The sequence below is a fragment of the Trichomonas vaginalis genome, chromosome V, assembly GCF_026262505.1.
Source record: "Trichomonas vaginalis G3 chromosome V, whole genome shotgun sequence".
Lineage (NCBI taxonomy): Eukaryota > Parabasalia > Trichomonadida > Trichomonadidae > Trichomonas > Trichomonas vaginalis.
The window spans coordinates 23,191,770-23,215,704 of record NC_067207.1 but is presented as its reverse complement, the minus strand read 5'-3'; the positions used below and the strand labels follow the sequence as shown (position 1 = coordinate 23,215,704).

Sequence of the window (23,935 nt, the reverse complement as noted above, 5' to 3'; positions counted from 1 at the left end):
ATCCTTTGCAATCATTTGTTTGATCTCTATTATTAAACAATTTAACTAATGACTAGTAACTTATAAAAAACATTGTATAAGTATTTTTTACAATAATTATTTTTTGAATCTATTGAAAACTATCACAGTAGAAGCGAAACATTGCCCAGCAACAGAAAATCTTTTTTATACTTAACCGTTAGTCATTTGAGACTCATTAAAGGAATGCAGAGTTTTTGGAGTTTAATTTCAAGAAAATTGCCGTTTAAAATATAAAGAATTGATAAAATGGAATCAGATTTACTTGCTGAATGGGACAATATTGACTTCGAGAAGCGCAGTATAGATAAACAACAGAGAGAAAAACTTAAAGAAGCTAAAAAATCATTGAAAAAATATCTTGATTCCAAATATAAACAAAGTAAATCAACGTTATTTCTTCAAAGAAAATGCAGAGACTTGAAAAATGATATGAATAATACTCTATTTCTATTAGATATGAATGAGGCTACACTCAAGCTTTGCAATAACAAATATACTTCCGAAAATTTAAGACTCAAAGCATTGATTTCCAGATCTGAAGCTAGCGAATATCTCCTTAATACAATGTTTAAGAAATTAAAGGATGATCAATTAAAACAGCACCAACAATCAGAAAAAGAATTTCATGATCAATGTGAACTAGAACTTAAGAAACTTAAAGAAGAAATTACCACAAAGAAACTTGAATGCAAGAAATACCAAACAGAACTTGATAAAGCTCAGAGTTCTATTATGATGACTAGGCAGAAGATGCAGAATTATGAGGAAAATATAGAATATGAAGGACTTCAAAATGAATTGAAGAATATTGAGGCAGATATAACAATTAGGAAGCGTGAAATTGATGCATTAGCAAAGGAGAAACAACAAAATCAGGGATTTAAGCAGAACTCGTCATCGGTATCGGAATCTCAGAGTTCCTCTTATTTTTCACCAAATGAAAATCAAGATTTTAATCGCTTTGTGCCAGACAGAAAACCATTAGTTTCTAGCTTTAGACAGCCACTCAATAAACCAAAGCTCGGATTCTCAACCAAATTCCGCCTTTAATTAATCAAATGATCTTATTGTTGCTTGTTTGTTATTTGTTTAAGAATAAACATTTCCTTATGTTTTTATTATTGAAATCTTAGTACACAATTCATATGAAAATGAAATAACTTTATATATTGTAAATTTGTATTCAGGATTTCGAACATGTAATTAAAAACTGTTATTTAAATCCTTATGTCTATATAGATGTTTTATTAAAATATAAAAATTCGTAGCATTTACATAAGTTCAAATATTCTAAAAAAGTTTTATTGTATTTTATTTGCTCTTTCTGGAAATGAGGAGATAGACTTCCTTGCCACGCTGGATACCAGCAATTGTGTTACGATCGCCTGTTAATGACATAAGGAGACCACCATAAGAAACATAAACAGTAGCACGATTTGTTTCTGGCTGTTCTTCGTAGTTGTAAACTTTTCCGTGCATAATATATTCGTATGAAGCAGCGAGTGTTGAGTTCTCGACAATTGATGGATGCCAATGTTCTTCAGCTCTAGATGCTTCATCACTATGAAGTTGTGTTGAGATGTTAAGCTGGAACAACTGGTCCTGCTTAATTTCATAGATGAAACAGTTATAATCGAGAACAAGCTCATAATCTCCTTCATCTGTTGTTGCTTTAATTCTAGAAACATCATCGAATTGTTTGCCGTCTGGATCAACAGCTGTGCATCTGAAGTTTTTGGTGAGAAGACTCATTGACCAAAATGTGACATTTTTAGGACAAATTTTTTTTAGCAAGAAAAAAATTGCATGCTGTATTACAATCACACATAATTCGCTAAAGCATAAAGAATAATTTTTGAACGAAAGTTGTCCGCTTTGGCTCTATTCATAGTATCTAATAGATCTAATATAGATTTTTGACACGTAAAGTGGCAAACATCCAAATTTAAAATATTGCATGGAACATTAGATGACTGATACCAATGCCGCTGAGGATACAAACAAACAGCAAAGTTTCGATTTCGAAGAATACGTGGGTTATGTTATGAGGAAACACTCAGTTTGCACAAAATCTCAACCTCCACAACCAGTTATTAAGGATGTTAAAGTATTTTCATCATTTGATGCCCAAGAAACAGCAATTAATTTACTCAAGAATACAATTTACAAATGATATAAGTTTGAATTAATTTTTTTTTTCTTTCTTATGTCATTTCCTTGATGCATAAGTTAACTGTTAGAATAATGTTAAGATTGACATATATATTTAACTCAAAATGAATATATAATTTTAAAAATTTAAGAATAAAGATTAATAGTTTTCTATATTGGAACTTGTAGATGTATACAAGTGTGCCGTTATATTTTTGAAATATAATTGATTCTTATTGAAATTTTGTAAAAATTTATCCCTAATTTTTTGAAATTTTGGAATTAACACAGAAAATTCAATTATAAATCATATTCATAATTATAATTCCTGATTAAAAAAGACATTTTATCATTCAAAATGGCTCTGAGAATTCGTTTTGTCAGGCGCGTTCCAAAGCCCAGGAGGAAGAAAGAGTCTCCATTCCTGCAAGTATCAGAAACAGAACTATGGCATAAGACATATATCCCACCTTGGGAAATGTTTTATAACATTTTAGAATCAATAATTCTAATTATTTTCTTCTTTACAGTTGCAAATCCAGTGATTTATTATTACTATTTACAGAGAGGCGCTTTTGTGGATTCATTTTATCCAAAACAAGATGAAGGAACACCAATTGAAGATTTTTCGATCATTAGTGACTATTATGATACAGTTAATGAATCGTATTATACCCTCAAAACAGATAGCTTCCTAGAAATCCATGATGTTAATAGATCTCTACCTGTTTTATGTGAGATTTACTGGATGAACGGTTCTAAAACAGAAGGATCATTTCCTGACATCGATCTAGAGTTCTTCAAACACATTAATCGTATAATCATATCACTTGATTACGTTATCGTTTCAAGCGATTTAACATATCCAGGATGCTCAAATTGGTATACGCAAACAGAGATTGCAGCACGTGATGGATTGGTCCAGTTTACAATTGAGCCTTCAATTCGAAGAAAATCATGTACTCCTGAGATGATGACCGAATTTAACGTTACAACACCGAAATCAATAGCCGTAACAGATGACAATTCGCATAGAATGCTTCAATCAATACGAGAACAGTCAATTAAAGCTCCACTTCAGTTTTCTCGCGGAAGAACTAAAAATAAATTGACCAAAAAGTCAAAGAAGAACGCTCATCCACTTATAAAACGCAATAGACCACATATTAGCGAAGAAAGGAAGTACAGAAACAATCATTTACTCAAAAATAAAAATACCAAAACCACAATTTTGTATGACAACAAATTCAAGCTTGAAGAATGCAAGGTCTTTAGAATTACCAACCATTTGATGCTTTGTATTGTTGTTGCTGACGCTCTACATATATTTACGATGTTATTTTCACTTAGAAACCGATACAACCTCCATAAAAACAGATTATCGAACAACCAATACAGAAATATGGCTTCTCTACCTCGGATCCATATAACTATTGGCTATTGGTTCATTATAGATTTTGTTTGTTCTTGCATCACCTTAATTTTGGCTTCTATTACGTTCGCCAACTCATATAAGATGACGCAGTTCCCTTCGCAGATCACCCTCGAGATTATCAGCTTCGCAGGACTATTTTCAATTATTAGATTGTCACAATGGCTCAAATTCTCTAATGGTCTTTACCAACTGATCACAATTATCAGAGAGGCAGCCATTATGTTGCTAAATCTCGCTGTCGAAGTTATTCCTATTTGGTCGGCTTTCATTTTGTTCGGAATTTTCACATTTGGCCTCATTTCTGACTCCTTCAGAACAGTCAGAGAGCTTGTTGAGCGTTTCATCACCAGTGGAATGGGAGATTCGATCGATGACTTTTACATCGTTATCGATGATGGAACAGACGCAACAGCATGGCTTTCCTTCTTCTATGTGTCAGCGATCACTGCTGGTGGCATGTGGATCATCTTCACTTCTTGTATTTCATCAATCATGTATGTCAGAGAACATTACGTTGACTTAGACTAATCTCATATATCTTTTTTATGAATAAAATGAATGTTAGAGCTTTCCAAAATGATTTTTTTTTGTAAAACTTCTCATTCGGCAAGTAAAATTTATCATGTGATAAATACATTCTCAAGTTGTTTATTATCATGGAATTGACTAAAGAGATCTTGAGTCATGGCTGAAAAAGTCAAATTAAAGCTAATTCATTCATCTACCCATATCGGACTATAATACAAAATTTTGACAATCGGCGTGAAGTATCATTGAAATTTAACATTTAATAGCTTAATTGAAGGTCATGTCGTAAGGGCGTATGTGCAACATTAAATGTGATGTATTATAATGAACAATTGCATCAATGCATATTAAATATCTTCACGCTTAAAACATACGAGTGATTGATTCTATCTGAATTATTCTATATTCGAATTAGTTATGTTAATAGGAGTTAAGTATTATTATTGACACACTTTCCAATAACATTAAAAGTGATTTTTTGGAGGGTGGATATTAAACTCACGAGTAAAATCAAAATTACAAATTGATACTTTTCAGAATGTCACTTTTTATATCAGAAAATATTGAAAAATCCTTTCATTATTTAGACATCTAAAATTAATGATATATAGCTTTTAAGATAATTTAAAAAGAAATAAAACAAAATCTATTATTTTCCAGGATGAGATAATTTTTCTTGCATCTGTTCTTCGGACATGAGTGTTACGTATCCGAAATCAGGAAGTTCGATCTCAAATGGCGCACAACGGATGTGATATGGCAGGCAAGAAGTAATTGTTCGAATTATTGGTGGAAGAAGGTCTCCTGTGAGATCTCTTGATATGAACTGTTCACATTTAGTGCAAGGAGCGCTAAACAAGTTCTTGTAGGACTTAAGCCAAATCGCAAATTCAACAATAGCTTTTGACTTGTATTTAAGGATAAAATCAGGTAATGCTCTGCTAAAGTATACGCTAAGTGTCCTGAAAACTCTAAAATCGCTCTGCTCAAACTGTGATTTCTCGTATTCTGTTGCTCCATGAACAACAACAAAGGCTGGTTGATTTTCTAAGCTAAATATAATTTTAACTGTAAATATATCTGCTACTGGTATCGAAATAAATGGAAGGAATCCATCAGTAAATGAAACACTTTCATCAAGAACGGAATTTAACTCTGGAATGAGTTCGTTAAAATTATATTTGTAGACAGGACTTTCTTTAAGGAATCTTTCTGCATTTGTTTGGAAGAAATCTGATATTCTTCTGAATTCTACGGAATCTTCGCATTTTTTGATATCATTCTTTTCGATATTTATATCTTTTGTTGTTAAAAGCATGGAATTGATCAGTTTAATGTGATCTAAGTCATGTGCAGCTTGTTTGAAAATTTGATCTGGAGGTAATGTTCCTGTTGTTGCAAGTGCATCAATATCACTCCAAATGTGATTCTTTAATTGTGTCAATGTTTTCTGTAGTGTTTCCTCTAATAGAACTTCTCTATCCGCATTCATCTGTTTTTTTACTTTACAATGTAAAGTGTTAAAAAATCAAATTTTACTCAAACAGATTTTGAAATATAACTACAGAATATAACGTTTTCTCCATTAATTTTTATTATTTTATTAAGATAATGTAAACTTCAGAAATTCACTTTTTTAGATTTATAAACTTTTTTTTTCATTTTCATGAAGAAAGTGAATTATGAAGAGTTAATGGATTTGTACAAAGACTTTAATTATGTATACGATTCATTGTATAAGCTGAAGACTTTCAGTGAAGAAGGAATTAACAAAATTTATCTTGATATCAAAAATTTAATGTTTGAAACCAAACGTGCACCTCCAAATCAAATTCTAACAATAATTTCTACTGCAATGCCTTTTAATATCAAGTACATAAAGCCATACAAGGAGATTTTCAAAATGATTTATACAGAATATCATCCAATCTTTACACGTGGAGAAATTCAAAGCATTCCATATATTTTGTGGGCAGATTTACAAGATGAAAATGGCGTTTTATTATCAACGAGGTATAGTTCTGGAATCGAAGCAAATAAAACTAAAGATTATTCATTGAATTTTATTGAAGATAACACAATTTACAGAGCTATTATGTATGATGACAAATTTTCTTTCATAATTTTCACGGAGACAGATAGTTTCGACAAGAATCAAATGTTACAAAGTGATTTATATCCTTCTTCTCCTAATTCATTGCTTGAGCTATGTTGTTATCATGGAGCTGTTAATTGTTTTAAATTGTTAATTTCAAAATTTAATTCAATAATAACACCAAAATGTCTTTTTTATTCATTTTTGGGTGGAAATCCAGACATTATTAATAACTGTTTGAAGAATGCATGAAATATGCAATTATTTCACATAACATTGATTTTGTTACCTTTTTAATGAATGAATTCGAGCTAGAAATTGATTTAGATAATTGCACCACATATCACAATTTTCAAGCATTTTTAGTTTATTTAGATCAATCAAAATGCATTAACAAATTCTTTATTTATTCGCCATGCTTTTGCATTCCTTCCCTATGTGAATATTTCCTTTCATTGGGTGCTTTCATTAACGCAAAAACTCAATTTGGGGAAACTGCGCTTGGCTTTGCAGCAAGTGTTAATTGTATAGAAATATGTGAAATTTTGATTTCACACGGTGCTGATGTTAATGCTAAAGACAAAGGTGGATGGTCAGTTCTTCATGCTGCAGCATATAAAAACAGTAAAGAAATAGCCGAATTCCTTATTTTGCATGGTGCTGATGTTAATGCTAAAAAGAAAGGTGGATGGTCAGTTCTTCATGCTGCAGCAGCTAATAACAATAAAGAAATAGTCGAATTCCTTATTTTGCATGGTGCTGATGTTAATGCTAAATACCAAGATGGATGGTCAGTTCTTCATACAGCAGCAGATAATAACAGCAAAGAAACAGCCGAAATTCTTATTTTGCATGGTGCTGATATTAATGCTAAATACCAAGATGGGCGGTCAATTCTTCATGCAGCTGCATATAGTAACAGTAAAGAAATAGTCGAGTTCCTTATTTTGCATGGTGCTGATGTTAATGCTAAAGACAAAGATGGATGGTCAGTTCTTCATGAAGCAGCAGGTAAAAACAGTAAAGAAACAGCCGAATTCCTTATTTTGCATGGTGCTGATGTTAATGCTAAAGACAAAGGTGGATGGTCAGTTCTTCATGCTGCAGCATATAAAAACAGTAAAGAAATAGCCGAATTCCTTATTTTGCATGGTGCTGATGTTAATGCTAAAAAGAAAGGTGGATGGTCAGTTCTTCATGCTGCAGCAGCTAATAACAATAAAGAAATAGTCGAATTCCTTATTTTGCATGGTGCTGATGTTAATGCTAAATACCAAGATGGGCGGTCAATTCTTCATGCAGCTGCATATAGTAACAGTAAAGAAATAGTCGAGTTCCTTATTTTGCATGGTGCTGATGTTAATGCTAAAAAGAAAGGTAGATGGTCAGTTCTTCATGCTGCAGCAGCTAATAACAATAAAGAAACAGCCGAATTCCTTATTTTGCATGGTGCTGATGTTAATGCTAAAGACAAAGATGGATTGTCAGTTCTTTATGCTGCATCAAAAGCTAATAACAAAGAAATAGTCGAATTCCTTATTTCACATGGTGCAGGTGTTGCTACAGAATAAAACATTAAAGAATTAATTTTATCATTTTTCTTTGAATTTTTGATTCATTATCTATTGCAGAGAACAGGGAGTGACATTTCTTTCATAAAGGAATTAAATATTCAAAATAACTCAAAATTATGAAAAAAGAAGGCGAAAAATGCTCGAAAACAATTTTTATGGATGCCCGGGCGACGATAGGTAAACTACTCGAAATTAACCTTAATTATATTGCAATGTGTGGTATGGAAAGTTTAGAAGCATTCAATATTAACATTAAAAGTACTTTTCTGAGGGCGATTTATCGTCTCCCCCGCACCCTTAAGCATTTCCTGAGGCGATAAGTCGGTTTACTTTAATTTGACATCTATAATGTGCTATAAATAATTAATTCATACGACTAATCATCCCCTCAATTTTAACAATTTTTGCCGCGGTTTTGCCATATGCGTGCATCGCGGAGCAGTTCACACTCATCATTGGCAAATTACTCGCAAAGCTAATCAATTATGAGAACTTATTATTTTCCAGCTACGAAAAAAAATTCTTAGAATGTTGTGTTATACTTTTTTACTATTAAAATATAGATTAATTGATCTTGTGAGAACCTCAAAAAAAGTCCCAGATATTCAACAAATGACCAAATTCTAGCGTCCCTCATTTTTTCAATCATAAGAAAAATACTATTTTATTGTGCATTATATTAATGAGGTATTGCTTCAATAATATTAAGTGCGTTATGCATTCTATCCATAAACTTATATACTTTCTGAGCTTTGGGAGAAGATTTCTTCGAAATAAATTTCTGAATCATTCTATAAAGTTGATCAAGTTCTTGCATGTCATCTTCATTAAGATTGTTTGCTCTTTTAGTTACTGCTGACATAAGTCTTCCTTGGATCTTTTCCAGAATATGCTTATCATCATTTGAAATAATAGGAATCTCAATAACTTCTGGTGCATCTTCTATTTTATCCCAAATAGAAATAATTTTATTTGCATCAACTTTATATCTCGGCATTTGATTGAGTTCCCTATTTTCTTGCTGCAATCTTGCAATTTGAACATCTTTTTGTCGAATAGTCTCATTTAAATTATTTTCACGAACTACTCTATTTTGATTCAAAAATCCAAGATCATCATTCAATCTTTTAATTTCATCATTTAAATATTCAATTTCAGTATTCAATCTTTCATTTTCAGTCTTCAATCTTTTAATTTCAACTTTCAAGCTTCCATTTTCTTTGGATACGTTTGTGTATGCTTGTACGTAACGTTTGGCATTTGTTAACTCGACATTCAATGATTCTATTTGTGCATTTTCTCTTTGTTGTACTGTTCTAAATTGGATACTCAAATCTTCGTATTGTTCATTCAATCTTTGTTTTTCACTAGTCAATTTTTGAACATCTGCTTTCAATCTAGTATTTTCTGTTCTTAGTGCAGGAATTTGATCATTTGAATTTTTAAGTGTAATTAGCTGATTCTTTAAATTTTGAATTGTTCCCATCCTGATCGAATCTTGTGCCTGTGATTGCTTCAAGGCATCATTATACAATTTCTTGTATTTTTCCAAATTTTTTGCATATTTCTCTAATAAAGCAGAATTAGTTTCATCTTTCTTCTTTAAATAATTATTATCACTTTGAAGATTCTCCATGCGCAATCTTGAAACATCAGGAAGTTCATTTTGATTTGAAGACATATATTGAACTATTAATGATTCCAAATCATATAGATCCTGTGAAGTTTGGTTAGTTACCATTCTTCTTCCATCATAAAAGCCATTATATTTGTAATCTAATGACTGTTTAAATGAATTTAATTTTGTTCGAATTTTTAGTTCTAAATCTTCCCTTCTTGTACTTCCTTGGAAAACTCTTGTTTTTGCTAAAGCTTCAGATGATTCTTGATATATCTTTACGATGGATTTAAGCTCTTTCATATATGTTTTTAAACTTATTCCTTTTGGTTTGTAAAATGTGACTAAATCATTAAGGATTGGAAGATCAAGAATTCTTACAAATGTATCTAATAATTTTGTGACTTCAGTTTCATTGGCGTTTAGATCAATTGTAGCGCTTTTGATTATACCAAGCATCGCTTCTTTGTTGTGTTCATTGCTTAGTTTTTCAAATAATGTAATTGATTGAGAAATTGATAATTTGCAATTGCTGATTATTTTCATTATTTCGTCTGCTGATCTACACATTATGAAATTATCATTGTGAATATACTGATCAATATTTTTGGCAATTCCTTGATAATCAGGAGTTAACCCGTCTCGTAGCATCCAAATTTTATTTGATAAGACACTCTGAAATTCTAATAAAAAGTGTCTTATTTTCAGTAATGATATGTTTGGGTAATCTAATAATATTGAGAAATATTATACAAGGGAAAAAAATTGAGTAGGGGTAATTTTAGCTAAAAGTGACACGCCTGTAAAAAGTGACACACCATTCACGGGTGTGATTACCGATCGGTAATTTCGACAGTTTAGAATTTAAAATTTTTTATGGAACTGTTGCGAGTTTCATAAAGAATTTAAGGAATATAAGCAAAGATTTGAATCAAAATCTTAGACCTAAGCCGCTCGATTCGCTCGCGGCTTCCGCGAATTACAGATCAGCAAAGATTTGAATCAAAATCTTCGAACTAAGCTGATCGCTTCGCTCGCGGCTTTCTTTATTATTTTAAATTTGCATATTTCCATCAAAAGTTCATAAGGTAAAAAATTTCGTTTATTTTTACTAAGAAAAAAAAAGGTTTTTGATAATAAATTTATTTTATTTCGAAAAAGTAACAATAATCGTAAAAGGGTATTGATAGGCTTGCTAAAGTAACTAATTTTAGCTGTCAAATACTTTTGTATTTTGAAGTAAATTAGTATAAATTTGTTTTTACTTTTATTTCGAAAAAGTAACAATAATCGTAAAAGGGTATTGATAGGCTTGCTAAAGTAACTAATTTTAGCTGTCAAATACTTTTGTATTTTGAAGTAAATTAGTATAAATTTGATATTATTTTAACTCCCTTTGAAAACCTCAATTTTCCATACAGAGGGAACGGGAATAGCATCCAATATTCCCTGAGAATGGTTGCGCATTCTCAGTTCCCTCTATATTTCGAACGAAGCTCTCATCGGTCTTTTTTTTTAATACTAAACGTTTTTTCCCCTGTCACTTTTAGCTAAAATTTGGGTTTGCCAAAAAAATTCCAGCAGCAGAATTTTTTTTTTCTTCATGGAGTATTTAGCTGATTTCTCAAATTATCTTCAAAAATGTCCATCGCCTCCTCATGTCTTGAGTTTTGCAAGAAATTTACTGAAAAAGAAGAAGTTTAATGAGCTAGAAGAAAAAGATATTGGAACTATATCTAAAAAGTGCTTCATATTAAAAGATGATAATGCTTTGATTGCATTTGATTATGCTGGAAACAGTAAATTTACAATTATTGCAGCACATTACGATGAAAATCCTATTTCAATATATTATAAATCCGATTACCAAGAAGATGAATATAATTGCATTAAAACTAATCATCAAGCAATATGTAATCAATGCTACAAAGTTGCAGGAACTGTAAAATACAAAAATGAAACTGGAAAGATTGTAACCAAATATTTTGATTCAGTTGATGCGATTTGCTCTGAGTATGTTGGTCAGTTTATGGTATCTCAAGAGGAAGATCCGAATTTTACAAATTATATTGTTGGAAAATTGGGAATTTATGAAGAAGATCTTATTAATTGGGATCTTTATGCAATGCCATATGTATCATATCATCAATTTGGTACAAATAATGAATTATTTTCTTATTCAAATGTTGCAATGCATTCCTCATGTTATAGCGCGTTAAAAACATTCATTGAGTCTAAAAATACAGATTCTCTTAACATATTAATACTTTATTCAGCAAATGAAGAAAAAATTGAATCAATAAATTCATTTTTCAAATCTTTAATACCTAATGACCTTAAATCTCTTGTAGAAAGCTCTCGTTGTTTCTATATCGAACCTCATTGCGTTAAAAATCCTAATCTTAACACTCCAATTCGTGATGAAGCTTTAATTGGAAAAGGATTAGCAATTGGATACTGTAACTCGTATGATTCTCAAAATCTATATCCATTGCTTGCATCTATATCTCATTTAGGCATTTCTTCGCAGAAAGTTCCAGTTAAAAACTCAGATTTCAAATTAATTTTGGATGGAGAATATGTTTCGTCTTTAATATTAGTTCCAAAGCTTAAATGTGGTCCTTACTCCGTTATCGCTCTAAGAGATATGCAAGATTTGATTTCTTTACTTATTTATTTGTTTGAAAATAAAATCGATATTTAGTTGTCACTTTTTCGAAAATGCAAAATAGCAATTTTTCTTTTTTGATGAAAACAGCATCAATCTCGGTTGTTTTTTAGGAAAATACTGTGCACATATATTCTCTTAATCATTCTGTATCTATGGGTTTCGTTTTATTTTCATTTTATCCATAATGATGTGCTAGTTTTCGCTCATTAAATGTTTCGCATCATTGATTAATTTTTAAGGTTATCTATTTTTGAGGATAAAGTAAAACAAGAAAAAGCATCCGTGATAGATCCAATAAATAAATTCTCGCTTTGTCAACACCCTATTTCAATATAACGGAAAATCTCAAGATTAATCTCCTTCTTTTTTCTATAATAATAATCTCACCATCATAATCTCTTGGGTTATGCTTAGAATTCTTCATAAATTGCTGCCTTTCATCCCAATATTTATGATTTTTTAGAGAATCTGATGAAAAGAATCAATTTTTCACGCAGTAATTTCGTCTATGGTATTTGTTTATTAGATTAAGAATGTGAATGCTACATACTGACACATACAAGCATTATTGAATAAATTTTAAATTTTATATGAAATGAGTATCGTTATATTTCGATAATAATATAATTTCTGTGATTATGTAACTTCAAATATACAGTAAATTCTTAGAAATTTTATCATAATTTATATGAGAGCTTCAGCATTTGATAATTTTTATAAGGACCAGTTAAATGAATGCCTCCAATCAACAGGCTCTGTTTGGGAGGAAGCAGTCAAGTACAAATCACCAGAAGCTGCACAAAAAATGGCCAAATTATTTGAAGACATTATTGATCTACAACAAGATTTTGATTGCTATATGGCAGCTCGAGGAGGATATACAGAGGGAGACGACTATGACAATATTTTACAACAAGCTAAGCAATTTAAAGATCAAAATAGTTATTCTTATCAACGTTCTAAGCAACAGCTCATTGAACAACAGAAAGAAAAGATAAGAGCTTGCGATGATGACATTGTCATCGAAGAATCAGCAAGTACTGTTGGTCTTCTTTGCCCAATTACAAATAAGATTCCTACAAATCCAGTTGTTTCTCGAAAATGCCACCACGTTTACGAAAAGACTGCAATCATTGCATATATTCAGTCAAGATCAATGGGTAGAAATATGTCCGCTCCATGTCCATTTGCAGGCTGCAATCGTCAACTTTCTATTGATGATTTAGTTGAAGATCCTGAAGTTAATAGAAGATGTGATGAAGCTCGTGACCAAGCTCATAAAGATGATGAATACGAAGCAATCAAATAAAGAAAAGCATTACGCGAGCTAGCTGATGTAATGAAATATATTTATGTTCAAAATAAAACTATATTATTTGAATTTATAAAAAATTAGAAAAACTTATTTTTTTCTCTTTAGAACAAATACAAAAATTCATGATATTAGGAAGTATCTGTTTATCATTTTATGAATGTTTTTGATTTCATAGTCAAAAAAAGTTAGAAATCAGCCACAAATCGCCACCAAACTATAACGAAAAAGCTCAAAACAATTGTCATATTTATTTGAAATCAAACAAAATTGAATTCATTTGAATTAACTGTTGTAAAAATGATTAAATGGTTTTAATCCAACTCGATAACCAAATTCTTTATAGAATTAATAACTACAACTCACAAGACAAAGTGATTTTAGCAGTCAACAATGTTGAAATATTACTTAATAAGTCATTTGCTGTTGCAATTTCACAAAAGATTTTCTCGCAGTATCTATTGGATAATGGCATTACTAAAATTGATGTAAATACTGAAATTATCTCGCCAGATACATATAATGTATTGAAAGATATACTTCAATATAGGCAAACCGAAGTCGAGTGTGATGATACAATTTTGAAGGATCTCTTTCATATTGGAATGAATCTTGGAATTAATGAACTAACTAATTTCTATAAAAGTCAAGTTCTTGATAAAATGCAAATTGATAAAAATAATTGCATTGAATTACTCGAATTTTATTTATATGTTTCATCAAAAGACAAGATATTAGAATGCATTGACTTCATATCAGCGCATTTCTTTGAAATCGATAAAAATAAACTCAAATTAGCTTCAAATAAATTAGGCTTAGATATCCTTCAAAGAATATTAAGCAGAAAAGAACTTGTTATTGAAAATGAGGATTCTTTAGCCAATTTTATCATTTCATTAGCAAATGAGAACGAAACATTCTATCCATTATATGAGAATATTTATTTAGAGTTTTGCAGTAAAAATATCATTGATGAAATAGAAGCTTCGACTAACGCAAACAACTACAAGAACGTTGTTAAATCTCTCCATGATTCATTATTAAGAACGAGAAACTTTCTTCCAATTAAAACTATATCTCAAATAGAAACAAATTACTTCCAAAGCGGTAATGTTGAAATGTCTGCTTCATCATATGAAGATGGATCAGCTGATTTGATAAACAGATATAAAAAGGAGACTTTTGTCAAAACCAAAGATTATTCTAATTCATGGATTCAGTGGAAACTAAAATCAGGATTTGCAATTCAACCTAATGAATATATTATTAGATCTGTATCCGATTATGGATCATTTGTTAGTTTCCTTCAATCATGGAAAGTCGAAGGGACAACAATTCGAGGTGAAAAAATAATTTTGCATGAAATGCAAAATTCTGCATTTAAACAAGGAGATATACGTAAATACAGCATCAATACAAGCGATTTATTTGTTTCATTCAAAATAATACAAACAGGGAAAAATTGTAATGGAAATGATCAATTATTATGTGATGTATTTGATTTTTCCGGATCTATATATAGCTTTAATTCAATATGGGAGATGGAACATTAGCACTAGGTTGTTAGAACAAATAATTCACTAATATTATAATTTCTCTCCTCATTAAATAAAACCATCGATATTTATTGAATGTTTCCAATATATGATAGATAAACTTTACAATTTATTCTAATTACTCACCATCCTCATAAGTTTATCTTGTAAAGTTTGAACTGTATAAGTCATCATTCGAGCAGAATATTCCATAATATAAGTATACCTATCGCGAAGAAATGGAACTCTAATTCAACTGTTTTTAATTCCTACATATAAATCTTATGGTTTGTATTTTGATGATGAAAAAGCTTGAATATTTTGGCTGTGATATTATTGAAATATTCAAATTTGAAACTTTACATTAGAAATGTTTAGGAGTGCTTGCTGTTTTTGAATGAGATCGAACTGGAATTATCATTCACATGAGATGATACAAAGAGATGACATTAAGAAATATTTAAATTTGTTTTAAATAATTTGAATTATTGGACGCAAATACTTACAACGTGCATTACAACTAAATGGAAATCATGTAATAAGTGTAGAATGTTAATCAAATATTGAAAATTAACCATGCTTGGAAAAATATAATTCAAATGATTAAGATTTCATTCATGATTCATGTATTGCTTTTTTTAATTAAATAAATAAGGATTTTATTAAAATACGAAAAAAAAGAGAAAAAAGGTTTTGATAATTTTATGCGCAGGCAGAAGCAAATCCAAAGTAATCGAAAAGCTTCTGATCTGTCCATCTTCTTAAGATTGTAACAACCTGGTGTTCCTGTAATCCAAGTTTCATAAGGATTTCCTTTGCATCCTTTTCTGCAACGTAACCATGTAATTCTGGATCCTTAGCTTCGAACTGTGACTTGACATCGTTGAAATTAACTGTAGGTGTCTGTTTGATTGTTGTTACAATTCCGAATAAATCTGATTGTGGGAATTCTTCAGCTCCTGCTTCCATGTAGTTGAGAGCGAATTCATCGGCTTCTTCTAAGATGAATGTATATTTGTTGATCGTAACTTCCTTTCCGAGAGCGAAATCTGCAGCTGTGTAATATTTTCCAGTTTCTGGGTTCTTTATCCTTGTTCTCTGCAAGAACTTGCCTTCGCCAAAGCCAGAGTTTCTCTGTGGAGCTTCGAAAATGCCAACTGTATCGTCTGCAAGATAATACGAAATAACGAATTTTCTGTTCTTGTCCTGGAAGGCTGGGTTCTTGAAATGAGCTGCGAATCTGAGTAACTGGCCATCCTTCTCGATGAGCTTCTTGATATCTTTGCGCGGTGGCTTTGGATGCAAAGAATTGCAATAACCAAGGGAATCCTCTTCGTCTCCCCATCCGTTGTAAGGTGGAACGTCTTGTTTGATTCCAGAGTACTTAGCCTTCTCTTCGACGTTGATTGGAGTCCAATCGTGAATGCCGTATTTGTTATCGAGCCATTCGCGGGTGAATTTGTCTGCGTCGTAGATGAAGAAGTTGCGGTTGAAAGCATTGACTGTTTCGCCGATCATGAGGTCTGCATCTGTATATGGTTGTCCAGTTTTTGGATTTGTAAGAAGAGTCTTGCGGAGGAAGTTCGAAACTGGGTCGCGGCCGGAGTTCTGTGGAAGTACTTGTCTGATTTCGATACGTCCATCGACGAGGAAGTAATTGAGCACGAATTTTCTGCGTTCGCCGAAAAGAGATTTGCGGTCATCCCAGATGGTGTAGAAGCGAAGAACCTTCTGATCGAATTCAAGGAAGCGCTTAAGATTAGTCTTATCGACTTGTACGTGAGATACACGAATTGGCCTTTCTGTAAGCGTACGCTTGATTGTGTATAAGTCGTCTGGTGGTGTTTCGAACTCGCCAATGTCGCGGCCTTCGGACTGGAAGTACTGCTCTGTGAATTGGTCGCAAGCGTAAATTCTATAAACAATTCCGAAAATTTCGATATTGATACCGACCTTGAAATCAAGATTAGTGTATGTAACACCCTTGTCCTGATACAATGGATTAAGAACTGGCATTCTTCTAAGTAAAACGCCTTGTGCAATTCCACTGTTACGAACGTGGTTTTCCTCAATCATGACGGTGTCATCTTCGAGGTAAACCATAATCTTGACATAACGTACTCTGTATGTTTCTTCTGCAGATTCTGAGATATTTTCACGGAAGTATGCATAAAATCTAAGAACTAAATGCTCATAAGCAACATGTGCTGGAACATAATCTGGGAATGTCTCAGATGGTTGTGTTGGTGGAGCTGTAGTTGTGATATTTATTGATCTTTCAGTAATAGTCTTTTCCATATCTTCTGGTCTTTGAGTTCTTTGACCCATCAATCCAGCGGTGATCTGAAATGTCTGTGGCTTTCTAAAATCTGTTTTATGATGGTTCCTGAAGGAGTATCCTGGAAGATTAGGAAGCATCAATGAATAACGTATTTGAAACCGTTTTTTTTTCTCCATCTCATAGAGATTTATAAAACAAGGGTCTAACTCTAAAAATGTGTTTCTATGATCTATATCGTTATGATTTTCATAATATCAAATTAAAAGTATCACTTTATATGGATTAATTTGAGTAGTATATGTTGAAGGGTTTTGTGACTTTTTTTGTAAACGTAAGAATTCATACATTTTTGAGCGATTTTGTATCATTTTTTTTTACATATGAAGTAAAAAATGTATGATTTTTACGGTTTTTATTCTTACGTTTTTGAATAAATCAAGATTTAAAAATTTTCAGAATCGTAAGAAATTTTCACTAAACCCATACATAATGAAATAAAAAAAATAAAAAAAAATAAAAAAATAAACTTTAAAAATTCATGTCTTACATTTTTTGAATAATTTATTTTTTTAATTCGTATGAAAATGAGTGTCAAGACTAACGACGTTAAAAAATTGGGATTCACAAACGAGGAAATAAAGGATATATTAGAGGAGGCGAGTTATGAAGTTAATAAATATTATTTAAGAAATTGTCAAAAATTCGCGGAGTTATTAAATGATTTAGATTATGATGGAAAAATGAATAAAGATGATGTTATAAATTTCTTATATCCCACATCTGAAGAAGAAAAACCTAAAGAACCTGATGTTTTCCCTGAATATTATGAAGAACGGATTAAAGATGATGAATATGATGAAATTGAAAGACTGGAAAAAATAAGAGATGAAATAGATGAAAAAATTAAGGAATTAAGAGAAGTTGAAAAATATAATGAGAATGAAGTAGAGGGTTTAATGAATATCCCAGCTTCAGAATCAGAAGTTCAAAAATCTCATGAAGAAAGATATAAAAATTACTTTTTGGAATCTACTAAAAATTTATTAGATGGTGAAATAGATGAAACACTTTCAGAAGAAGGTACAAAATTTATTCATAAACATAAGTTACAATTTATTGACGATGGAGATTATCCATGTATATTACTTTCACCTCCTCTTGATTCTGAAAAATTCAAAAAAGCACTGAAAAATGTAACATATGCAACAAATACGATTAAGAAAGAAGACCATGATATTTACACAAATTATTATTTAAATAAATGTGCAGGTGTTGATAAAGTTTTTGATTTGTTAGATAAAATATCAAAAGAAACAATTGGTACATATAAAATTTTATGCGATTGTGGTTTCATTATTGAAGATACTAATAATGTTTCATATGAAAGAACAGCACCGAAGGAAGACGAAGTTGAAAGGTCTATACCATTCGTTATTAAGAATATAAAAGATATGAAAACTTATAAACATTATATTTATTCATTTATTTCAGAAAAAATGGAAGCAACCCATAAAACATCATCTCATCATTTTATAGCTATTCATACATTCCTTTTCAAAGTTGTGAAATTAAATAAGACAGGAATTAGATTTAATGTATCAGGGTACGCATTCTTGAGTAAATTAAAATGTATTCGTCACGTCGCAGATGATAAAAATTTATGTGTTCTTAATTCATTTTATGGACTTTAGCCCTGGACTTTAAAAAAAATAAACTTTATTTTTATTTATTTTTTAATTTTTTATTCTTACATAAATGAACAAAAACGGAACAGCTAAAATGAATGATAATCAAATTAGAGCAGAAGGTAGAAGGTTATTTAAACGCTTCTATAACATTCCTGATGGTGTTAATCCTAAAACTCGTAGAAGCTATTTAAATGAAGCAATAGATGCATATGAAGGGTTTGACATTTCATCAGAAAGTGAGAGATTAGCGAGAATGTTAAATGTTAATATTGATTTCTATTATTGTGATCCTCAACCAGAAGACGTGGACATAAATAAGGTAGACTTTCCATTAGTGGATTCAATAATGATAGATCCAGAATTTGAAACAATAAATATTTTATTAACACAGAGTCCATGTGGAAAACTTCACGCTGACAGAATAACAGACGTTGAAGCACTCACCGGCTATAAAGTTTGTCCATATTGTAAAGAAGAAGTTTATTCTATCCGTGATGACCCAGAAAGGAAAAACCAAAGAAGATTTTTAAAGCATTGTGAGAAATGTAAAGAAAATAATGGAAGATTAATTCAAGACGTTCAATTGCAAAAGACCCAGCAACCATATGCACCACATATTACGAAACAGAAGATATATCAGTGGTTATTAGCTCACAATTTGCAGAAATATTATAAACCGACAAGATATTATATTACTTTCGACTTCGAAACATTAGAGACTAAAGAAGAACTTCAACTTTCTGAATGTGCAACTTTGAACGCTTACTTAAAACCATTTATGGTATCATCAACTGTCAAAATAAAGCCGCAAACGGACTCTTTGAGTCCTGAAGGTCTTTCAGACCGAAGCGGCGAGGTCGTAGACCGTGATAAAACATTTACGAGGAATTTTTGCTTAACATCAAGTGATTCGTTCATCTCTGATTGGATTGAATTTTTATTTTCAACCTGTTCATTAGTTGTTGAATCAAATATTGAACAATATGAAGAATTAATGAAGCCGCAAACGGACCAAACGGCGGGGACTTTGTCCCATACATTAAATGAAAAACAGAAGGAAGCATTTAAAGAACTTCTAGATGAGGAATTCAATAAAGTGAATATCATAGGTTTTAATTCGGGAAAGTTTGATTTAAATTTAATTCTTCGTGATTTAAACACTGCAAAATGGAAAATAAAATCAATGCTGGGTTCTTCTTCTCAATTTAAGCAAATCATTGTAAAGAAAACAAACTGTCCATATGAATTAAGATTTATTGACATCAGAAATTATATAGCGGGTGGAACATTAGACCAATTCACTCAAGATTTCGGAAACAATAAATCACGTGTTAAATCCTTTTTCCCTTATCAATTCATCACATGGGAGAATTACGAAGATGAATTATATAAAGTGGAACCATTCACTCAAGATTCATTTTATTCAGCATTAACTCAAGAAACAATATCCGATTCAGATTATCAAATATATCTCAATGATGCTAAAAACTTTAAGAATAGATTAGAATATTTTATTCATTATTGCAATAAAGACGTTGAAATTATGATTGACCCAATTGATAAAATTATTGAAGAAACATTTGTTTATAAAATTGACATGCTTCATAATCTTTCTTTATCATCGAATGCATCAATGATTCGTTACGCGTTAGCATATAAGAACTTCAATCCTAACGAAACATATCCAGAAGAAGAAAATGTGGAATCAAGTTTTGAATTAACAAAAAAGTATTGGAAATATAAAATTGATTCATATAAGAAACAAGATGAAAAAGCAGAAAGGGATACTAAAAACAATGTTTCAATGGATGACTATCAATACTATCACGATTTAATCCTTTCATCTAAATGCAAAATGTGTGGTAAAGCGTTTACATATGCTAATAAACCAACATTAGATAGAATCGATAATGAAAAACCACATACCAAAGAAAATTGTCAGTTAATGTGTTGTTATTGCAATGTCGTAAAATCAAATAAAGATGAAGATGTTCAACGTTTAAGAATCAATTTAAGAAATTATACATTAAAAAATAATTTACCAATGACTCTAGATTCAGTTGAAGCTTATCACATCCTCCGTAATGGAATTACTGGTGGTTTATCAAATGTTCAACATAGAGTAAATCTTAAAGGAATCACGCACATTAATAAACTTTCATATAATCCAGAAACTAAAACTGTATCAAATGAGGACACTTCCAACATTATGACTCATTTCGTTGGTGTTGACTTTAATTCATTATATCCTTCATCATTTTCATCTAATCCTCATGATTTCATTCAATATACTGACCATAAAATGTATATGCCGGGAAGATTGAATGGTGTTATCATTTGTGATACAGCAACAAAGAAAGCAAAAGCACTGGGAATAATTAAGAAGAAAAATACTTTATTCGTGGCTGAAGTAAAGGGTCACATTGATGAAAAATACATTAATGATTACATAAACTTTTTACCAATAATAAGAAACTTTGATATTATCACAGATGAAAAAACAATTGGTGGTTTTATGTATAATTACATGAAATCAAACAATCTACCAGTTGACCAGAAACAGAGGAAATTAACTCAGTTAGCATCAACACACAACCAATATCAACCATTTTCTTCTTATTATCTTTGGTATCTAATAGACAGATTTCATTTTATCATTGATGACATTCAATCAATTTTAACATTTACGAAAAATACTTGTTTTAATGAATTTGCGAATGAATTTATGAACGAAAGACAAAAGGCTGAATTAGAAGGAAATAAAGGAAAAAGTTTATTTTGCAAGATTTCACTTAATGGATCATATGGTTACGATGCAATGAATACACAAAATTACGCAAAGACTAAAATAATGAATGCACAGAAGGCACGCGTTGCATGTATGTCAAATAAGTTTAAAAACATAAGAGAAATAGGAGAGGATACGTATCAAGTGATGCTTAAAGATAGATTTTATAGATGTGATACATGTTTACAAGAGGCATTCTTCACTTTAGATAACGCAAAATACTGGTATTTGGTTTTCATTTATGATTTTATGTATAAATGCATGGATGTTAATCGTTTTCATTTCATTGAAGGTGATACTGATTCATCTATTGGGCAATCGCTGGCGACCAAATCTTCCTAACACTCAAGCATTTCAAGCAATTGTAACCGATAAAAATTTTATGAAAAACATTTACAAATTCGCACCTTTTGATTTCTTCTGTTTTTAATGAGAAATTTAAACCTAAATAAAGAATAAAGCTGAAAGAAAAAGCACATGAGAAGAAGTTATTGGGTTTAGCAATGAGAAACAAGGTGATAACATGGTTGCTTTATGTCCTAAGTGTTATACTTCATTCAACGGTTCAATTGATGAAGTGATTTTAAAAAAGATTGCACAAAAAATGAAAGGAGTTAGTTTACGACAAAAATAAACAATTAACACCTAAAAAATTATTTGGATATAATAAATGATAAAGTGATATTTGATGGTCAGAATATTAATTTACAACTTAAAAACGGGTCAATGACTCGCTTAACATCGGTAAGACTGCATTAACAGGAGCACACACTAAGCTGTATGTTGTGAAAATGGATGTTGTATGCCATTTATTTAATAAAATGCCACAGAAGAGACAAAAGGAACCGTAAATAATGTTGATTTGATACTATGATTCAAAGAGGCGGGCACCCTTAAAACACTTATTTATTTTATATAAAGATAATAGGTAGATTTAAAAAATTTAATTGATGATTTAGACTTAATCAAAATTTCTTAATTATTATGAATTAAAATCATATCCAAAAACATGATAACAATATAACGGGTGATGATATGGATTATTATTATTCGTATTATAAAAATGAAGTTTTAATATCATGTAATAATAATTTCTAAAATTAAAGACAAAATTAAAAATAATGAATATTCAAAGGGAAAAAGTAAATCACAACTTAAACAATTGAAAGATTTCAAAAATAAAGTATTAACAGAAGAAGATATTGATGAATTATATAAATTATATAAATTATATAATCCTGAGCCGCAAAAACCAAACAGCTTTTCCATTTTCATCAAATTGCATAGGATAATGTTCATTATATGCTTTACGTTTAGGATAATCCGTCATTGTTAATTTATACCCATTTATGACTTTAATATTTCCTTGACCATCAGTAACGAAAACTTCATTTATTCCATCAGGTTTTCCATTTGGACCCGTAATGTCTGCTTCGTGTGCTTCCCAATTTGGTCCGTGACGTTTGGCATATGCTTGAGCTTCTGGTAATGTTAAAACGTTTCTCATTTGTTTAACATCCTTTTGAAGACCGGCAACAATGTGGACTAATTCTTTCATTCCGTCTGAACTTTCATAGTTCTATTATATGCACCTTTTTGTTTGTTCCTTGTTTTAATGGAACCTGTAGAAGATTTGCAATTTCTGTCATGTTTAATTATAAATAAAAAATAAAATTAATTATAAAAAGTTATTCGAATTTAATGGAACCTTTATTTAAATCAACTATTATTTTTCCATGTTCTCCTAATTGTTGATATTGTGTGTAAAGTTCATTAATGCCATTGGTAAATTCACTTGATAAAGCATAACGTTCAACTGTTGACGACTAAAACCATGAAAATGAAAAGGGTGGACAGGTTTGATTTAATGTTTGTGCTTAATGTTTAAAGTATTGAACAGCCATGAAGAATGAACACTGAATGTGTCGACATTGAGTTAATAATGATTAAAATATGATTTCTCATTAGTTATTAGTTTTGATTTCACCGCATCATCTAGAAAAATGAGTGAATGCAAAAATTCTCTATCAAAATTTGAAATAGAAAGTGTTTCAAATAATTCATCCCGTTGTTTATCAATAATTTTATCCTCTAATCCTGCTTCTTGATTGTATTATATAATTCTTTATACATTACAAAGTTTTTTAAATAATCTTCTGCTTCTTCTTGTGATAAATAAAAATAATTAATTTTGATTAAATGCTTTAAAGATTCAAATGTATCATCTGAAGGTGAACC

The 23,935-nt window shown here is 30.7% G+C and overlaps 12 protein-coding genes and 2 pseudogenes across 14 annotated transcripts, besides 3 other annotated features; 9 read left to right on the top strand and 5 right to left on the bottom strand.

Annotated features, from left to right (window-relative positions):
• Positions 1–267: 267 nt before the first annotated feature.
• On the top strand, positions 268–1,138 carry TVAGG3_0388220 (uncharacterized protein; the record flags this gene model as incomplete). Its single annotated transcript, XM_001584282.2, has 1 exon — positions 268–1,071. The coding sequence occupies one exon, from the start codon at positions 268–270 to the stop codon at positions 1,069–1,071; it is 804 nt and encodes a 267-aa protein (XP_001584332.1).
• Positions 1,139–1,243: 105 nt separating this feature from the next.
• On the bottom strand, positions 1,244–1,783 carry TVAGG3_0388210 (transcription by RNA polymerase I; the record flags this gene model as incomplete). Its single annotated transcript, XM_001584281.2, has 1 exon — positions 1,333–1,773. One exon carries the CDS (start codon positions 1,771–1,773, stop codon positions 1,333–1,335), a length of 441 nt encoding a protein of 146 aa, XP_001584331.1.
• Positions 1,784–1,990: 207 nt separating this feature from the next.
• On the top strand, positions 1,991–2,194 carry TVAGG3_0388200 (uncharacterized protein; the record flags this gene model as incomplete). The annotated part of the gene is made up of 1 exon (XM_001584280.1): positions 1,991–2,194. One exon carries the CDS (start codon positions 1,991–1,993, stop codon positions 2,192–2,194), a length of 204 nt encoding a protein of 67 aa, XP_001584330.1.
• Positions 2,195–2,530: 336 nt separating this feature from the next.
• Positions 2,531–4,135, top strand: TVAGG3_0388190 (mucolipin family; the record flags this gene model as incomplete). Its single annotated transcript, XM_001584279.1, has 1 exon — positions 2,531–4,135. One exon carries the CDS (start codon positions 2,531–2,533, stop codon positions 4,133–4,135), a length of 1,605 nt encoding a protein of 534 aa, XP_001584329.1.
• Positions 4,136–4,747: 612 nt separating this feature from the next.
• On the bottom strand, positions 4,748–5,636 carry TVAGG3_0388180 (34 kDa transcriptional co-activator-related family; the record flags this gene model as incomplete). The annotated part of the gene is made up of 1 exon (XM_001584278.1): positions 4,785–5,627. One exon carries the CDS (start codon positions 5,625–5,627, stop codon positions 4,785–4,787), a length of 843 nt encoding a protein of 280 aa, XP_001584328.1.
• A 192-nt stretch (positions 5,637–5,828) lies between these two features.
• TVAGG3_0388170 (spectrin binding) lies at positions 5,829–6,482 on the top strand (the record flags this gene model as incomplete). Its single annotated transcript, XM_001584277.1, has 1 exon — positions 5,829–6,482. The coding sequence occupies one exon, from the start codon at positions 5,829–5,831 to the stop codon at positions 6,480–6,482; it is 654 nt and encodes a 217-aa protein (XP_001584327.1).
• A 44-nt stretch (positions 6,483–6,526) lies between these two features.
• TVAGG3_0388160 (myotrophin family) lies at positions 6,527–7,801 on the top strand (the record flags this gene model as incomplete). Its single annotated transcript, XM_001584276.2, has 1 exon — positions 6,527–7,801. One exon carries the CDS (start codon positions 6,527–6,529, stop codon positions 7,799–7,801), a length of 1,275 nt encoding a protein of 424 aa, XP_001584326.2.
• A 160-nt stretch (positions 7,802–7,961) lies between these two features.
• Positions 7,962–8,100: a mobile genetic element.
• Positions 8,101–8,240: 140 nt separating this feature from the next.
• Positions 8,241–10,059, bottom strand: TVAGG3_0388140 (cellular macromolecule catabolic process; the record flags this gene model as incomplete). Its single annotated transcript, XM_001584275.1, has 1 exon — positions 8,484–9,992. The coding sequence occupies one exon, from the start codon at positions 9,990–9,992 to the stop codon at positions 8,484–8,486; it is 1,509 nt and encodes a 502-aa protein (XP_001584325.1).
• Positions 10,060–10,189: 130 nt separating this feature from the next.
• Positions 10,190–10,990: a mobile genetic element.
• A 35-nt stretch (positions 10,991–11,025) lies between these two features.
• Positions 11,026–12,126, top strand: TVAGG3_0388120 (aspartyl aminopeptidase family; the record flags this gene model as incomplete). The annotated part of the gene is made up of 1 exon (XM_001584274.1): positions 11,026–12,126. The coding sequence occupies one exon, from the start codon at positions 11,026–11,028 to the stop codon at positions 12,124–12,126; it is 1,101 nt and encodes a 366-aa protein (XP_001584324.1).
• Positions 12,127–12,277: 151 nt separating this feature from the next.
• On the top strand, positions 12,278–13,493 carry TVAGG3_0388110 (SPL-RING NSE2 domain-containing protein; the record flags this gene model as incomplete). Its single annotated transcript, XM_001584273.1, has 1 exon — positions 12,782–13,402. One exon carries the CDS (start codon positions 12,782–12,784, stop codon positions 13,400–13,402), a length of 621 nt encoding a protein of 206 aa, XP_001584323.1.
• Positions 13,494–13,631: 138 nt separating this feature from the next.
• TVAGG3_0388100 (spectrin binding) lies at positions 13,632–15,020 on the top strand (the record flags this gene model as incomplete). The annotated part of the gene is made up of 1 exon (XM_001584272.1): positions 13,714–14,958. The coding sequence occupies one exon, from the start codon at positions 13,714–13,716 to the stop codon at positions 14,956–14,958; it is 1,245 nt and encodes a 414-aa protein (XP_001584322.1).
• A 570-nt stretch (positions 15,021–15,590) lies between these two features.
• On the bottom strand, positions 15,591–17,509 carry TVAGG3_0388090 (EF-Hand domain C-terminal containing protein family; the record flags this gene model as incomplete). The annotated part of the gene is made up of 1 exon (XM_001584271.1): positions 15,643–17,358. One exon carries the CDS (start codon positions 17,356–17,358, stop codon positions 15,643–15,645), a length of 1,716 nt encoding a protein of 571 aa, XP_001584321.1.
• A 328-nt stretch (positions 17,510–17,837) lies between these two features.
• Positions 17,838–18,154: a mobile genetic element.
• Positions 18,155–18,976: 822 nt separating this feature from the next.
• TVAGG3_0388070 lies at positions 18,977–22,260 on the top strand (annotated as a pseudogene). Its single transcript has one exon. A coding segment is annotated over exon 1 (3,284 nt).
• Positions 22,261–22,925: 665 nt separating this feature from the next.
• On the bottom strand, positions 22,926–23,346 carry TVAGG3_0388060 (annotated as a pseudogene). The gene has a single exon. A coding segment is annotated over exon 1 (421 nt).
• Between the last annotated feature and the right edge of the window lie 589 nt (positions 23,347–23,935).